Below are 16,514 nucleotides of genomic sequence, written 5' to 3' on the forward strand. Positions count from 1 at the left end.
ACCTGGAGCAGGGGAAGAAATTGTACTTCCTAACTAGTAGTAGGCCCAGTTTCACCCACATCTGCAGCATCCTCTGTTGTTCCAATACCAAAGATGCCAGATAGGTTGCATTGATCTGTTTTATTAGATTTCCTTTGATGATTGGCTAGTTCTGCTAAGAAGTTGTTTAGCAGTTGCTGATGTATGGACCTATTCCTCCAAACTGCCAGTAGGTGTCATACCAGTTGCAGGAAATATTTGTGTTTGCGGGTGTGTGTTTGGTTCCTTCACTTTGCTGGAAAAAGTAAATATTACACCTGTGACTTAGCCTTAGTAAAGTCAAAGTTCACTTCATAAATTAAGCAAAACCCAAGGGAAGCAGAATGCTGAAAATGTCCTCCAGAAATGTGATATGCTTTAAAAACAACCAGCTTGCAGGGTTTTCCACACACATCCCCCCCTTCCCCGGGTATCTGTGAGCAAATGTCCATGTCCTTGCCCACATACCTTTTGCCACCCCAACTAGTCATCTTAACTTTGCTGAACATGCAAATAAAAAGGTCCTGCCCACAATTCAAACACAGCCCAGTTCTTTCAGATAGTTGCATCCTGGAGCACTGAGTTTACCTTCCTTGACTTGCCTCCAGACCTGAGCTGCTGCCAATGCTACAGCATGGGGTTTTTTTCCATGCACAAATTACATACATGATCACTAAGTGTCATGGTTCTAGGTTTTTTCCCTTACTTGTCTTGGAAACAACTTAATCAACTTTTGCACTACAACTCCAAGTGATGGAAGATACCAGAGAGATTCTACAGGTGAATTTGCTTTTGATCTATTGTTGGCTAGAGATTTCACACATTTATATATTTCAGCAATGTATTTACAGTATTTGATCCCACCAGTGTTCTCCTTCAAGCATAAGGAGAACACTGTAAACTAATATTTATTCTGTCTTTGGAATGTTAAAGTAATGATCTTATTGTCTTGTTGGTTATGACTGATTCGAAATTGATTAGTGAAATGGAATGGGGAAAACATAGTAGCAGGTAGCATATATAACTAACTTTTCCGTCTGACTTGAAGTAAGATATTTATTTTGAAGAATGCTATATATTGGAAGGGAAAATATCAAAGAAATTAAAAATAAAATTATGGTACACCATTGGGCTAAGAGCATAAGTAGTTTAAGAAATTTATTATCTTAAGGGTTTCTCCATAGTTACTTCATACCTATTTGCCTTCTTAACTCTAGATTATATTTTATATAGCTGTTGTTGAAATTTGAAATTATGAAAGGATAAACTTTTAAAAAGATGTATGCATTGTCCTTTTTGCTGTAGTCTTTACCCAGACAAAACCCAAATGGGCCCAAGTTAAGCAATTTAAAAGGCAAATGCTAATAAAAATTGGGCAGAAGGGGAAAGGAAAGAAAAAAAGAATAGGAATTGTGGAAAAAGGAAATCATGATTCTCCCCCATTGGATCTGTGATGTTCTTCGGGGAGGGGGGGGGGGGGGACCTGTCATCCCTATTTCTGAAGCCCTCAGTGCACTTTTTGGTGCTATATAAATAGTATTGCCTGGTTATTCAGTTGCACAGTAGTAAGCTGCAAATTGTTCAGTTAGGCCAATGGTGGGCAAACTTTTTGGCCTGAGGGCCATAACGAGGTTCCAAAAGTGTATGGAGGGCTGGTGTAGTGTATTAAGGCTCTCGCAGCCCCGCCGCCCAGAGCACTGGTGGCACGGTGAGCTGAGGCTGCGTGGCAGGGGCCTGGGGCTAGCCTCCCTGGCTGGGAGCGCAAGGATCGGGCAAGACGGTCCCAGGGGCTGTACTTTGCTCACCTCTGATTTAGGCTGTGATCTTGTAAGGTGCTGAGCGCCATTCATGTCGCATGATTTGGCCCTTCTGACACTTTTTGTTTGTTTTTGCTGTTGTGAAGTGTCTCTCATATTAGATCATAGTAGTATTCTCTGAGTCAATGACAAAACGTACAGACATTTGAAGACCCATGGAAGAGCTGTTTGAGACACCAACAATTGTACCTGTTCTTGTAAGAGCTGGAAGCAGTCATGACACAGGCCATGTTGCTGTAGCTCCGCCTATGCCCTGGACCTCTTTCTTCTTCCCCAAACTGAAATATGCAGGACTCTTTATACCTTTTGAGGGCTTAAATAAGATTCTCAAACCCAGTCCTGTCATTCCTTAGCCTAAGAGTTAAGATGAAGCTGAACACTATGCAGTCCATTGTCCATTCAGTGTACTAAGAGGGCACTCCTGGTGGGTGTTTTCTGATGAGCAGGAGGAGGATGGCTTCCAGCACAATGAGATGGAGGATAAAGACAGGGGAGAAACAAAGTCTCCAAGGAGGATCATTTACTTTGCAAATGGTGAAACCATGGAAGAGTACAGTACGGAAGAAGAGGAGGAGGAGGAGGAGCAGCAGCAGCAGCCACTTGACACAGTGAGCCCTGTTATTGGCTTTTAGGAAACTGTGGGGTGACTGGAAGAGGGGAAGAGTGTTTCTGCACTATGCACGTTAGAGAATACTGCACCCTTCACAGCCATAATAGCTAGCTCTGTAGATAATCACTTACCTCTTTTTTTTCCTCTGTAAATATTGTGATTTCTCTAACCAGTCACAGAACAGATTTAGTACAATTTGGATAGCAACAGTACAAGCTTCTTCAAGTTCTCCTGCTAAGGTGCTTTATTCCTGATGTCCATGGGACTGACTGCTGAGGTGAGAGTAGTGGTTAAGCAGATCAAAATAGGAGGAAAAATTCATGGCTCTTATGCTATACCCCTACCTAATGATAGCTGCATCTTGTGGTGATGATGCAGCAAGGAGATGAGAAGAAACCTCCCCAAAAGGAATTCATGTCCCCAAGCAAAAACATGCAGGAGCATGCCTCCTGGCACTCCGTAACCCATTCCTAAATGCCATACATCCATTTCCTCATCTCTAAAATGAGAACAAGACTGAGGGCTAGTCTACATGGGGACACTTGGGGAAAGTTAAGACTAATTAAATAAAGATATGAAGTTAAAGCATATTAAACCCTTGTTTGCACACTACTTCAGAAGAAAAGTGGCCTTAGGGCATGTCTACACTAAAAACTCTGAAGTCAACTTATATATTACTGTGGTGGTTCATGTCCACACTACGTCCACTGACCAAGAATCATTCTCTGCTCACAGCTCCCTGCCGGGAGCCCGGCTGCCCCACGGACTCCCTGCTCCCTGCAGCTGCCCCCCTCCCACCCAGCTCTCTGTTCCCTGCTGCCTGCTGAGAGCCTGGCTGCTCCCCTGTTCCCCCAGCTTTCACCTCCCTGTCAGGAGCCCGCCCAGGCTCTTGCCTCCCAGCTGTGAACTGGGACCCCAGGAGCAGCCTGGCTTGGAGTGGGGGGCCTGGCAGCACCAGCCGGCAGCAGCCTATGTGGGAGCAGGGAGGACTTTCTGGTCAATTTCACGGCTCCAGCAAGGAGCCATGAAATTGATAAGAAAGCCAGCGAACAGCCCATGTAAGGAACACGCTGTCTACACAGACACTGCATCACCCTAATTATACCGACATAAGCCCTACCCCTCGCGTGGAGGTGGAGTTATGTTGGTGTAGTAGGGCACTTACACCAGGGGTTAGGTCGGTTTAATTATGTCATTCAGGGGTGTGGATTTTTCATACCCCAGACCAATGAAGTTATACGGACCTAATTTCTGAATGTACACAAGGCCTTAGTTTATTTGTTTTAATTCATCCCCATGTAGACAAGCCTTAAGTTACTGACCTCCCAGGGATACAGTGAGGATAAGTAATGTTTGTAAACATCTTTGAAAATGTAATGTATTATATTAGGCTAAGTATTGACATTTACATATGTGTCTATTTCTGTCAAAAATCTCTAAATATTTTTAGTATTTTGGTCTGATCCTGCAAATACTTAAACCCGTGAACAACTTTATTCACATGAGGAAGTCCCATTGAGTTCAAAGTTCCTCAGAGGTTTATGTATTTTGCAGGCTTGGACCCTTTGTGTTCTATTGTATAGATGTTCCTCATGTTCATTGTACTGATAATTCTTGTTGGCTTGGTAAATGAGACTGGTATCCCTAGTGTAAACAGAAAGAGACTTACTGTAAATCAGCTGAGACTAGCTAGCTTGAACAGCAGCCTTTGTAAAGGCTGAAGAAAACAATTCGCTTTCTCCCCTACACAGTGGGAGAGCCCTTGCATGTGGCAAATATTATGGGCCAAATTAATGTCTGATATGACCCCATGGATTAGTTCAGCTCTGTATGTCTAAAATTAAAGTTTTTCTTTTGTTCTTGTTTTGTAGTCCAAACTCTCCTGGGGGCTCTATCTGCGGCTGTGGGCAGTTCGAATCGCAACAACTTCACTTTTTAGTAGGTATATTTTTTGGCATCAATGGGAGGGTTATTTTAGATGAGTTGAATATAATTACCGTTAAATATTATTAAAATATAAGACCACAACCAGAACATTTTCCTCCATCTTATTTGTTTCATGTATCCTCTCAAAACAGGGTGTTGCTATTCTATAAAAAATCTCTCTCTCTCTCTCTCGATATATAGGTATTTTCTTTCAAGGAGATAGACATCCAGGTAACACTATTAAATATGAAATACTTTAGGTTAGATTATTTGGGATCAGGCCATTGTCATTTTAAAAAATAAGTTTCTTACAGCAACAAGAAAGAAGCTCCCACCAGTGTGGGGACTGCCTCAGCATGCTTAATGGAGCAACCTGAATTCAGTACCAGGAGCCTGATGGCTGTACCAGGATGTCATGATCTGGCTATGCAGCCTTGGGGACTCTGACTTTTGTACTACCCACATGTCTAGCGCCATGTGCCATGCTGCAGCTGCTGAAGAAGAGCAGGTTTCATTGGAAATAACTTGCACGGCAGATGATTTCCTGTGGGTCTGCTGCCATGAAGCTGGTCTCACTTTCATTTAGCCCTCTAATACCAAATCAGCTTTTCATTGTCACAGTGATGGTTTTAACCAACACTAGCCTCTGTGTATGTAATTTTAGCTGGCAGATGGTAGGTATCCTTTTCATTTCTAGTGTGACAGTATATCAAATACTGCATCCAAAATAACTACCTTAAAAGAACATTAAAGTTTCAAAGTCAAGCACTCAAAAGCTAGGAAATGACAGCATTAAGGGTTCCTGAGCAATTTTAATTTAGCCCCCTTGTGCATAGGAATTATATAATCTTCTTAATTACATGATCACATACACCTCTACCCCGATATAACACGATCTGATATAACACGAATTTAGATATAACGCGGTAAAGCAGCGCTCTGAGGTCGGGGCTGTGCCGCTGTTGGCTAAGAGAAAGACAATGGCACTGCTTGGCAGCACAGTTCAGCTAACAACTCCCAGTGCGCAAACCAACAACACCCCCTACCCCGCCAGTGAGCGATCAGAGGCGCGAACAGGTACAGGATGCACCGGCCAGCCTGAGATGGCCGGGAATGGAGTCCTTTAGGTAACAGCCCATCAGCCCCCCGTGGCAAGGCTCTGCCACACGCGAGCGGACCTCTCTCTACCTGCACAGAGCTCGTTATTTTGCCACCACATCAGACACGCTTCCGGAGCAGCCACCTGCAGGGCCAGCCTCACCTGGCTCCCACATCTACTGGCGACATGGGGCGGTGGCGGGGCGCAGCAGAAGGGCACAGCAGGAGACAAGTGGGAGCCACCGGCGCAGTGCCCCGCCCGAGTCCCGCCCCACCCCACCCCACAGGGCCCAACTCCCCATCGAGGAGGCAGGCTGCATGGTCCCTGCTGCCCACATAGCAAAGGCTGCAGCCAGCCGGCATGGCCCTCAGCAGAGAGGCAGGACTGAGATGCCACCTCACCCAGCAGGGAGAGGATGGAGACCGATACCTTGCGTGGGGGGATCGCCAGGGGTGGGAAAACAGGACTTCCCTGTACCCTGCCTAGAGCGAGATTGCAGCAAACAGCCTGGGGGTAGCCGCTGCGTAACTCGTAGCTGCTGCATAACTCAAAGCCGCTGTAGTCAGAGCTGCTGCCATGCTGACCCCTCAGCCTAAAGTAGGGGTTGTAAGAGCTCTGAAAACTAGCTGGGGACCGGCGTCTGCCAATCGAAGGCCAAAGCAAGTTTGATATAATGCAGTTTCACCTATAACGTGGTAAGATTTTTTGGTTCCCGAGGACCATGTTATATTGGGGTAGAGGTGTAATACTTTTCCCCACAAAACCCTTGCCTCATTCAGTGCACACAAGGGATGGTGCTCACTGAATGGTTAGCTATTCAGTATCTGATTTTACCCTCCATTCCATGTGTGCCCCATGTGTTATTTACTGCACACCATCAAAACTCTAGAATTATTACTTTCCTCTTGAGTGTCTCTATGATGCTGTCATCATAGTGCTGTCATTGTAGTGTTCACAAACACAATGGAGTTATTTTCACAACACTGTTCTATGGAATGGGGATATTACCTCCCTTTTACACACTGAGAACTGATGTTTGGCACAGAAATTAGAGCCAAAATTGTCAAGTGTCAACTAATTTTGGGTGCCCTATTTGAGATGCGTTTTTTGTTAGTACATCGCATATTAAGGTGCTTAATGCTCTAAGCAAAGCTCGTGTTGGCTTTTATTGCAGCTGTGAGGTCAGCATTTCTACAGTTCAGATCCCATGTGTGTCAATCTGGGACTCAGAAAATGAGATGCACACACACAGTGGCCAACTGTGAAAACTTTTGTTATTGCTCGATGCCACATAGGAACTTTGCAGCAAAGGCTGGGATCAAATCCTTTTCTCCGGGGAGCATTCAACTATCTTAATCATGACGCTGTCCTCTCTGTTCCTGCAATCCCTGCCTCATTCACTGCACACTTTCCAAAATGTGCAACAAATAGGAAGGGATCCTGCAGACAACAATCTCCTTCACTGCACAATCACGATCCATTCCCAGGATCCATTTACAGTCTGTCCTGTGTCCTGAATGAGGCAGAGGTCCTGTGGAAAAAAGTGATAATTAAAGACTACTACAATGCATATATACAAGGCAATCTTAATTCTGGCATCTCTTGACTTTGGCACCTTAATGTTCTTTTAACTTAGTTTTTTTTAAATGTAATTTCCTGCATATTTAAAAAAAGGAAAAAACAATCATGTGAAACTATATTGACCCACACACACATACACGGGTCATCACCAGGCAGGGGTGGCTCCAGGCACCAGCGCTCCAAGCGTGTGCCTGGGGCGGCAAGCCACGGGGGGCGGCCTGGCGGCCGCCATGACCACAACAATCAGGCGGCCTTCGGCAGCATGCCTGCAGGAGGTCCACCAGTCCTGCGGTTTCAGCGGCAATTTGGCAGCAGGTACTCCAAAGGCACGGGACCCTGGGACCTCCCGCAGGCATGCCGCCAAATCCGCATTACCAGCGGACCTCCTCCAGGTGCGCCGCTGAAAGCTGCCTGACTGCCATGCTTGGGGTGGCAAAATATATAGAGCTGCCCCTGTCACCAGGGTTTGGATATTAGATCTACAGCACAGTTGACTCGTCTGCCACTTGAGTTAAAAGATTAACCAGTAGCAGTAGAATGCTGTTACCCCTTCTAGTGGCAGGTCAACATAGAAGATAAGATGCAAACTTTGGGCATGGGTTTCATAGCTATTTGCTACACAGCAAAGGAATAGTGAGTCTTGGGAATAATGGGTTCAGTTCCGGGTTGTGGAGGAAAGTGTACTCTAGTGGTTTATAACCATTGGCCCTGTCCCCTTCTGCTCCTATCCATCACATTCTCTGTTCCAGTTGCCCTGCCCTGCACTTCTCTTTCCTGTCTGTCCTGCTCATATCTTTACATTCTAGTCATGCTGCTTGCTCCTCTGTGCTTTCTGGGTACCAGCAAGGGGAGCATTGAGGGTACAGGAGATACAGTCTCTCTGGTCTTGGTTACAGTGGCTCCTGGGAATTGGGCAAAACAGTTGAAGGGAAAGAGCTACTCAGCTAGGGATGATGTATGCTTAGCCGCTCTTTGGGGATGGTGCATGCACAGTCTGGTCAGCACATAGGAGCGGTGAGGGATGGAGCATGCTCAGTGCAGCTGGAATCTTCTGAGCACTTGGCTTCCAGCTTTTAACAAATCTCTACTGAGCACATGCTAACAGATTTTTTTTCAGGGATGTTGTAAAGACCAAAACTAGAACTGGATTCAAAGGAGAATTACATAAGTTCATGGAGAATAGGTTCATCAATGGCTATTAGCCAAGGTGATCAGGGGTGCAACCCCATGTTCTGGGTGTCTCTAGGCCTTTGACTGCCAGATGGCGAGACTGGATGATGGGATGGATTACTTGATGATTGCCCTGTTCTGTTCATTCCCTTTGAAGCATATGGCATTGATAGATGTCAAAAGACAGGTTATTGGACTAGATGGACCATTGATGTCTGACTCAGTATGGCCATTCTTATGTTCTTATACTATGGCTTATAACTTGACCAAATCTGGGCAAATTTTCATAGGGATGGCAAAAGGTGCATCCTGACACCAGGGCAAAGCCAAATCTCAAGTCCCTGCTCTAAATCATGGAGGTGCTACAGCTTCCTCAATGAAACAGCTGTAACCATTTTTTTCCTAACCTCATTCTTGGAAATGACAATTATGTTAGTTGAAACTTCTGCAAAAATTTCAGCTGAGACAGACACCAGGCATGGAAAATTTCAGCCCCAGCAGTTTAAGTTTAAGACAGGAGGTAAAACAATGGGTGGACAAAATCTACCTGGGCTTTAGAAAAATACTTAGGCATTCCAGATCAGACTGATATAACCAACTGAAAATCAGGGCACAAATAAAGGTAGAACTACTGAAGCAGATTAGAAATTGGCAGAGGGACAAGAAACTGAAGCCATAAGGAAAAGAAATAGGTCAGAGTGAAGACAGGTTAACAAGCATAATACTGCAGAAAGATGGATTAGGACAATCTAGCTCTGCCAACTGACATTATTACATACAATTTTGATAAATTGTGATTCTCCAGGCAGCCAGTGCTAAGTCTGAAAAAGTGGAACCTGAAAGCAGTCACAATGACTTTTTCTTTCCCTTCAAAAATCAATAGCCTCCTAAACACAAGAGGTATAAAGTCCATCTCTTCTCTCTGATAAAGAGGAAGGGAGACTTTCGTAAGTCGAAAGAAGATCCTGAAAGGAAAGAAGACATGTCTATGACCTCGTTACTATTTGAGAGTGAATTGACATGTAAAACAACCCAGGCTGAATTTGTTTACACAAAGTGTAATTGAAATACAGTATGGAAGAAACTGCCTCAGACTACAACTGGTATAAGTGACATACATCATTTCCAGGAATGCTGGCCAGTTCTTTGGAAAAGGATTGAAATGGGTAGCCATTAAGTAGTTTTCTGGAGTGAGGACTAGACATACTGAAAGTGGACTTGTATTTCCTGAGCTGATGAAGACAGCCCTTGTCCTTTTGTTCATATATACGTCAGTGTGTACAACTATTTCTTTTCTCCCACCACATAAAGTGTCTCTCTATACAAGCTTCTTTCTTATGTAAGGGATAGAATTACTGTTATTCTTTCTCCTCCCTGTCTTTTCAGCTTGCGAATTCCTCGGTGGGAAGCTTGCCATGCTCTTTGGACTCAATGAACCTAAATATCAATATGCAATAGATGAATACTACAGGACACAGAAGAAGGTAAATGAAATGCATACATAGCTTTTTAACAAGTGGAGAACAAAAAATATGGCACTTAATTTATCATGTTTTATTATTAAGAACCAACAGTCTTCCTTCCAAACAAGACAGAAAACTAAGACTCTCCCCCCCATAGAATTTACAATCTAAGCAAACCTGTGTGTATGTGTGTTCTCTTTTTTTTCTCTCTGTATATGTAATTTAAAATCTTTTCAGTGGATCACTTGTGGGATCCTCGAAGCTTTACTAAGGTCACTAGATCTATACAGGTCCTATGAAAAGCTTTGAGATGTGCTGGCATCAGAATGAACTATATACATTGAAGTGGCTCTGATTAAACTTTCAGGCTGCAGGATTTTGATTTTAAACATTTTTATTGTGGATTAGTTCTCTTCCAGAATGAGTTTCGGAGTCTTACTCTGTGAGTTGACACGGTTGAGCTCCATTGCGAAGACAATCTGGATATGTTTCCTGGTAGTGGCAGGAAAGTTTGGTCATTCATTCTAACATCACTCCACGTTAGCAGATTCAGAAACCACTGTTGGGATGGGTGTTGGAGAAAAATGTTGCCACACCTGTCTGGACTGAGTCACGGTGCTGTATTGGCAACACCTAAAAAGAAGAAGTTTGAATGGTGGTCCTAGAATAGAGAAGTAAATGAAAATTCCATGAGGACTCAGCAAAACCATGGAGAAGTCTTGGGATGTGAACAACACAAACTCCTTCAAAAACTTCCTATTTTTAGAATTATTTTTTCTGTCGTCAGCTATTTACAAGGCACCAGAGGTCTACTCTACTGAAATATTTCTCTTAGCATTGCTGGCTTCTGGTCCAGAAGACTGTTCCAACTGAATAATGTAGTGTAATTCCAATTGTTCTCTTACTCATTCCTTCCAAAACTTGGAACAAAAGGACCTGCCCTGCTATGTTGAGAAACTGGTTACTGATCACCGTGATATATGGCTATTTTGTTGTAGGTTAAATTGATCAAAGGCATGTCTGTTTCTTGAGGAAACTGCTGTCTACAAACGAGCATGCAAATGAAATGTTATATTTAGCTAAGGACACAGAAATTGGATGAGTTCTGGCAACAAAGTTTTACAAGAAACAACCTTTTGAATTATGGTGGAAATGGATGTATAAGGACACCACCACATTTTCAGACAATTTTGCATGGTTGAAGGCTGCTTGAAAACAGAGATGAGCCCAAGCTGCAAAATTTTGACCTGGGTCTGTATTTTGAATCTCCCCCAAATTTCAGAGATTTCCTTATATAGAATTTGAGTTTGGTCCTTTTAGAGAGAAGGACTAGTCACATTTTTTTTTTTATTTTAAACCCACCGCAGATCCCCACAAATCTGAAATACTTGCTTGGGGTCAGCTTTATTCTTTAAAAGATGGTCCTGTTGCCTGATCTATGGATTGTGTATTAATTTGATTACTTAAGAATTCCCAGTTAGCACCCCAAGCTTTGATAGGTTCTTGTCTCAAGATCAAGGCCAGTAGTATTAGAATTACTGTTCAGTTGGGAACCCTGATGTACACGGTTGCAACACTTACACTTATGGAAAATCTTCTGTATATGTGATAGTTTTATTAATACAGTAAGCAAAGTCACAAACGTTCCAACCAAGCAAGATAGAGATAATACAGAATGTGCATCTGAGCATCCATATACTCACACCATCCATTGTAGAACAACCTGAAATGTTAGTCGTTATCTGCCTCACCATCATCTTCTTCCTCATCACCATTTCCAGTGGTCATCATCCTGGCACCGCCCAAGAGCTATATCTCTCCCCTCCTAAGCACACAGGCTGGGAGACAACTTTTATAATGTGTTACACTGACACCACTATGCCTAACACATATTCAGTAGGGATTTCTTTCCTTGTCCTTATTTGTATTTCCTCACCCTACTAATGTTGGGGTGCCCTTGTCCCACAAGTCAGTAGGCCTTTTACCTCAAGCTTAATTAGAATATACATCAATTGGTTACCATGGCACTCTTGAGATCAGACATCTGCGAATGTTCCTAATTTAAAATATCCCAAACCAGTATAAACTAGAATCTTATGGTTACCTGTTAGCAGTTTAGTCATTACAGCATTCTCTTATGATCTGGAGTTACTCCTGGTTAACTGCATAGGCTAAGGATTTGGTGCCTTATTCCTTGTTTAGCTAAGCTATTGTCTTACGGGCTGTGGCCCATAAACTCCTGGCTTTACTGCCTTAACTTATGTCTATGCCTTACCTAGCAAATACCTATCCCTATAGGCTACACTCCTACTTTGTGTGAAAATGGCATTGTGGGTTTTCAGTTTGTAGACCAATAATTTCCATATTAAATATGTTTTTACAGGTGTTAAAAATATTAAAATCTCATCTCCAGCTCTGCAAATTCAGCCTGAGATCTTCCATTCAAGTTGGTTCTTTCTGGCTCTTCACTAGTCAAACGCTGTGCTTTTCCATCTGTGCAACCCTATCTGTCCTCAAATTTAAGCCCTCAGGTACATCTCTGCAGACCTATTTAATTCCTGTTAGTGAGCTTGATAAGGGAAACTGAGGGCATAATTTGAGGACAATAGGATTGCATAGGAGGCTTTGCAACTGGAACATAACAATTCTGACCCATGAGGGTGCCCTCCCAACCCCTCCAAAAAATCCAACTCACCTTGCCAGAGCTGTATGTTCTGCAGAACTGGCACAGCTAAAAAAAATGTAGTAAAAATTATTTTTTTTCACTAAAGCAAATAGATCCCTTTCTGAATAGGATGACCAGATGTCCTGTTTTTAAAGGGATAGTCCCGTTTTTTGGGACTTTTTCTTATATAGGTGCCTATTACCCTCCACCCTTCTGTCCCGTTTTTTCACAGTTGCTATCTGGTAACCCTATTTCTGAATAAACTCACGGAGCAGAGCAGTAAGAGGGTGGTGATTTTACATAGTTACTTTTCAGGGTAGACTTTAAGTATGTTTCATGGTTTGTAGCATTTTTAATTCCAGAACAGATCACTACTTCAGAAACTTAAAACAAGTTCCAAGCTATAGTGCTGGCCTTTCTCAGAGTTCCTGTTACTTCTGTGTATAACAGTTACAGCCAGTTAGACAGTAACCCAACCTTATGTAATGGAGCTACTCAGCCCAAGGTAACAGAAAACTCACATTGCTATCAGTGTCAGTGTCTCCTTATAGGAGATATCAGAATAGGTTTTATTTTGTCCAGTGAATTTTTCTTATTGTCTTGTCTTCATTGCAGGAAAGTGAAGATGATGAAGATGGTGAAAAGATCTCTGAGACAAATGAGGCAGAATCTCTGAATGAAAAACACCACCTTGAGGTACAGAGTGTAGAATATGGATCTATTAGACTCAAGGATGCTATGGAGTTTTCTCAAAGAAGCACTTTTGCAAACATTAATGAGGCTTCAAAACATGACCTACAAAGTCCAAACTGTATCTCAGCTGTTCAGAAATGATGGCAACATTGTCCGTGTGGTCTCTTCTGATACTGAAATAACTCTATAATAGGACATGAATATATCATTAGCATGCTCTGTGTCTAACATATCACATTCCTTTGTCCAGAAGTGTTATTCAAGTGTCCAATAGCCAGCCAGATAGAGCCAAAATAGCTCTGTGATGGAGAAAGGTAGAAAGGAGATGGTGAAGATTTAATGCTGCCTTCTGTAACATCTGACTCTTTACAATTTGAGCTAAGGAGGTTGATGGCGCATCTGCCACCTGGTTCCCTATGTTTATGAGCAATGAACTGGAGCCCTTACATTCTGATGTGTGAATCATGGACTTGACATTAGATGGTTACTTTTGAAAGTGGAAAACATCCGTTTGGGACTATGCAATGGAATTTGATATGCTAGGATATCTAAAGCAGCCTGCTGAATCATAGTCTATTCTGGGTAGCAACAGATGCTTCCTAATCAAAATAAGAATGATGTAAAACTTACCTTTTTGTTTTAAGTGAATGAGTGAACACTAAGAAAACTAATAGTCACTTTATGGATTCCCATGTTCTCGTATTTTTAGTTTTTATTGTTCTATTCCTAGACCGTAAGTTGCTAAAGGAATGGATCCTTTTGTATAAAAACTAGGGCTGTCGATTAATCGCAGTCAACTCATGTGATTAACTCAAAAAATTAATCGTGATTTAACGCATTGTTAAACAATAGAATACCAACTGGAATTTATTAAATATTTTGGATGTTTTCTACATTTTCAAATATATCAATTTCAATTACAACACAGAATACAAAGTGTACAGTGCTCAATTTATATTATTTTTATTACAAATATTTGCACAGTAAAAATGATAAACAAAAGAAATAGTATTTTTCAATTCACCTCATACAAGTATCATAATGCAATCTCTTTATCATGAAAGTACAACTTAAAAATGTAGATTTTTTTTGTTACATTACTGCACTCAAAAACAAAACAATGTAAAACTTCAGAGGCTACAAGTCCACTCAGTCCTACTTCTTGTTCAGCCAATCGCTAAGAGAAACAAGTTTGTTTACACTTATGGGAAATAATGCTGCCCACTTACAGTGTCATCTCAAAGTGAGAACAGGCATTCGCATGGCACTGTTGTAGCTGGCGTCACAAGATATTTGTGCCAGATGCGCTAAAGAATCGTATGCCTCTTCATGCTTCGGCCACCATTCTAGAGGACATGCTTCCATGCTGATGACGCTCATTAAAAAAATAATGCATTAATTAAATTTGTGACTGAACTCCTTGGGGGAGAATTGTATATCTCCTGCTCTGTTTTACCCACATTCTGCCATATATTTCTGTGATAGCAGTCTTGGGTGATGACCCAGCACATGTTGTTCATTTTAAGAACACTTTCACTGAAAATTGACAAAATGCAAAGAAGGTACCAATGTAAAATTTCTAAAGATAGCTACAGCACTCGACCCAAGGTTTAAGAATCTGAAGTGCCATCCAAAATCTAAGAGGGACGAGGTGTGGAACATGCTTTGAGAAGTCTTAAAAAAGCAAAACTCTGATGCGGAAACTGCAGAACCCAAATCACCAAAAGATTAAATCAACCTTCTGCTGGTGGCATCTGACTCAGATGATGAAAATGAACATGTGTCGGTCCGCACTGCTTTGGATCGTTATTGAGCAGAACCAGTCATCAGCATGGATGCATGATGGCCCCTGGAATGGTGGCCAAAACAATAAGGGACATATGACTCTTCAGCACATCTGGCTGTAAGTATCTTGCGACACCAGCTACAACAGTGCCATGCAAATGTCTATTCTTACTTTCAGGTGCAAATGTAAACAAACTTGTTTGTCTAAGCAATTGGCTGAACAAGAAGTAGGACTGAGTGGACTTGTAGGCTCTACAGTTTTACATTGTTTTATTTTTGAATGCAGGTATTTTTGTATTTTGGGTGGGAGGGATAGCTCAGTGGTTTGAGCATTGGCCTGCTAAACCCAGAGTTCTTAGTTCAATTCTTAAGGGGGCCACTTAGGGATCTGGGGCAAAATCAGTACTTGGTCCTGCTAGTGAAGGCCGGGGGCTGGACTTGATGACCTTTCAAGATCCCTTCCAGTTCTAGGAGATAGGATATCTCCATTAATTTAAAATAATAATAATTAATAATTATTATTATTACATAACTTTACATTTGTAAGTTCAACTTTCATGACAAAGAGATTGCACTACAGTACTTGTATTAGGTGAACTGAAAAATACTATTTCTTTGGTTTTTTACAATGCAAATATTTGTAATAAAAATAAATATAAAGTGAGGACTGTACACTTTGTATTCTCTATTGTAATTGAAATCAATATATTTGAAAATGTAGAAAACATCCAAAGTATTTAAATAAATGGTATTTTATTATAGTTTAACAGTGCAATTAATCACAATTAATTTTTTTAATCACTTGACAGCCCTAGTAAAAACAAAAGTTACTTCACCCCAAGCCTAGTTGATTGATTTCATTCGTGTGGTATCTTGTCATGGTCTTATTTTGGTGCATGTCCTAGTATCTATAGAGTTAATGTTTGTGTAGAGACATGAGCCTGAACCAGGTATGAACACCTCCCTGCATTCTAAGGTAGTTCCCAATTGGATCAGAATTCCAGGGAATGGGCCAGTCTCTAATTTTGGGTTGGGTATCACTTGCCAAGATACACACATGTATAATTACATGATTTCAGTTCTTCTTCCCCCTGCCCTCTGAGACCCATGCTCCAATGCCATGTCTGTGGGAAAGGGTGAGAATGAATTAAGGATGGGAATAGCAGAACATAGAATGGGTTTGGCACTGCTTTGTCTGTGGGTAGAGCATTGGAGAAGTAGCAGATTGAACAGGAAACCTCAACAGGAGTGTGGAACTCTTTTACACAAAGCAGCATATTTTCCACACCATTCAGCCCTCAAGCAGTGGGTGTTTTATTAGTACTGGGGGCTTCCTACATTCCTCCCTGGAGACTTGCAAGGAAGCAAAAAGGAAAGTCTGCTGTGGCTGTGATTAGATCCCTCTCCCTTCAGAGAGGCTCTGCTGCCCTTACAAGGTACTTCTTCCTGATGTGCACAGAATTCTGTCCTGTGTAGAGCAAACAGTGATGTAAACAGTGGCTTTATCCTACACCTCCTCTTTAAGCCTCCATTTAGTGTTAAAGGCACCACTTCTGTCACTGCTGAATTTGACCTGAAGACTCATGAGAACTGCATCTAATTATGTCAGACTTACTCCAGGCTGAATTATTGGGACCTTTCTGAAGAATAATGCCCCAATTGTGTTAGATACTGTTACACATGTCAT

General features: G+C 42.0%; 1 protein-coding gene across 2 annotated transcripts; it reads left to right on the top strand.

Moving 5' to 3' along the window:
- Nucleotides 1-628: 628 nt before the first annotated feature.
- FAM177B (family with sequence similarity 177 member B) lies at nt 629-13,925 on the top strand. Of its 2 annotated transcripts, XM_054023717.1 has the most exons (6): nt 629-798; nt 2,282-2,443; nt 4,317-4,383; nt 4,573-4,602; nt 9,608-9,705; nt 12,965-13,925. In XM_054023717.1, the coding sequence occupies exons 1-6, from the start codon at nt 772-774 to the stop codon at nt 13,181-13,183; spliced, it is 603 nt and encodes a 200-aa protein (XP_053879692.1). In that variant the 5' UTR covers nt 629-771; the 3' UTR covers nt 13,184-13,925. The 2 variants fall into 2 exon arrangements, with proteins under 2 accessions (XP_053879692.1, XP_053879693.1); XM_054023718.1 differs by lacking the exon at nt 4,573-4,602.
- Nucleotides 13,926-16,514: the final 2,589 nt, after the last annotated feature.

This window comes from Malaclemys terrapin, chromosome 3 (assembly GCF_027887155.1).
Source record: "Malaclemys terrapin pileata isolate rMalTer1 chromosome 3, rMalTer1.hap1, whole genome shotgun sequence".
Classification (NCBI taxonomy): Eukaryota; Metazoa; Chordata; order Testudines; family Emydidae; genus Malaclemys; species Malaclemys terrapin.

Bases quoted from the DNA above. Each gene is read 5' to 3' on its own strand.
- FAM177B (XM_054023717.1), top strand. From the start codon at position 772: ATGGAAGATACCAGAGAGATTCTACAG. The intron at 799-2,281 runs GTGAATTTGCTT...TCTGATGAGCAG, and splicing joins ATACCAGAGAGATTCTACAG to GAGGAGGATGGCTTCCAGCA. The intron at 9,706-12,964 runs GTAAATGAAATG...TCTTCATTGCAG, and splicing joins ACTACAGGACACAGAAGAAG to GAAAGTGAAGATGATGAAGA.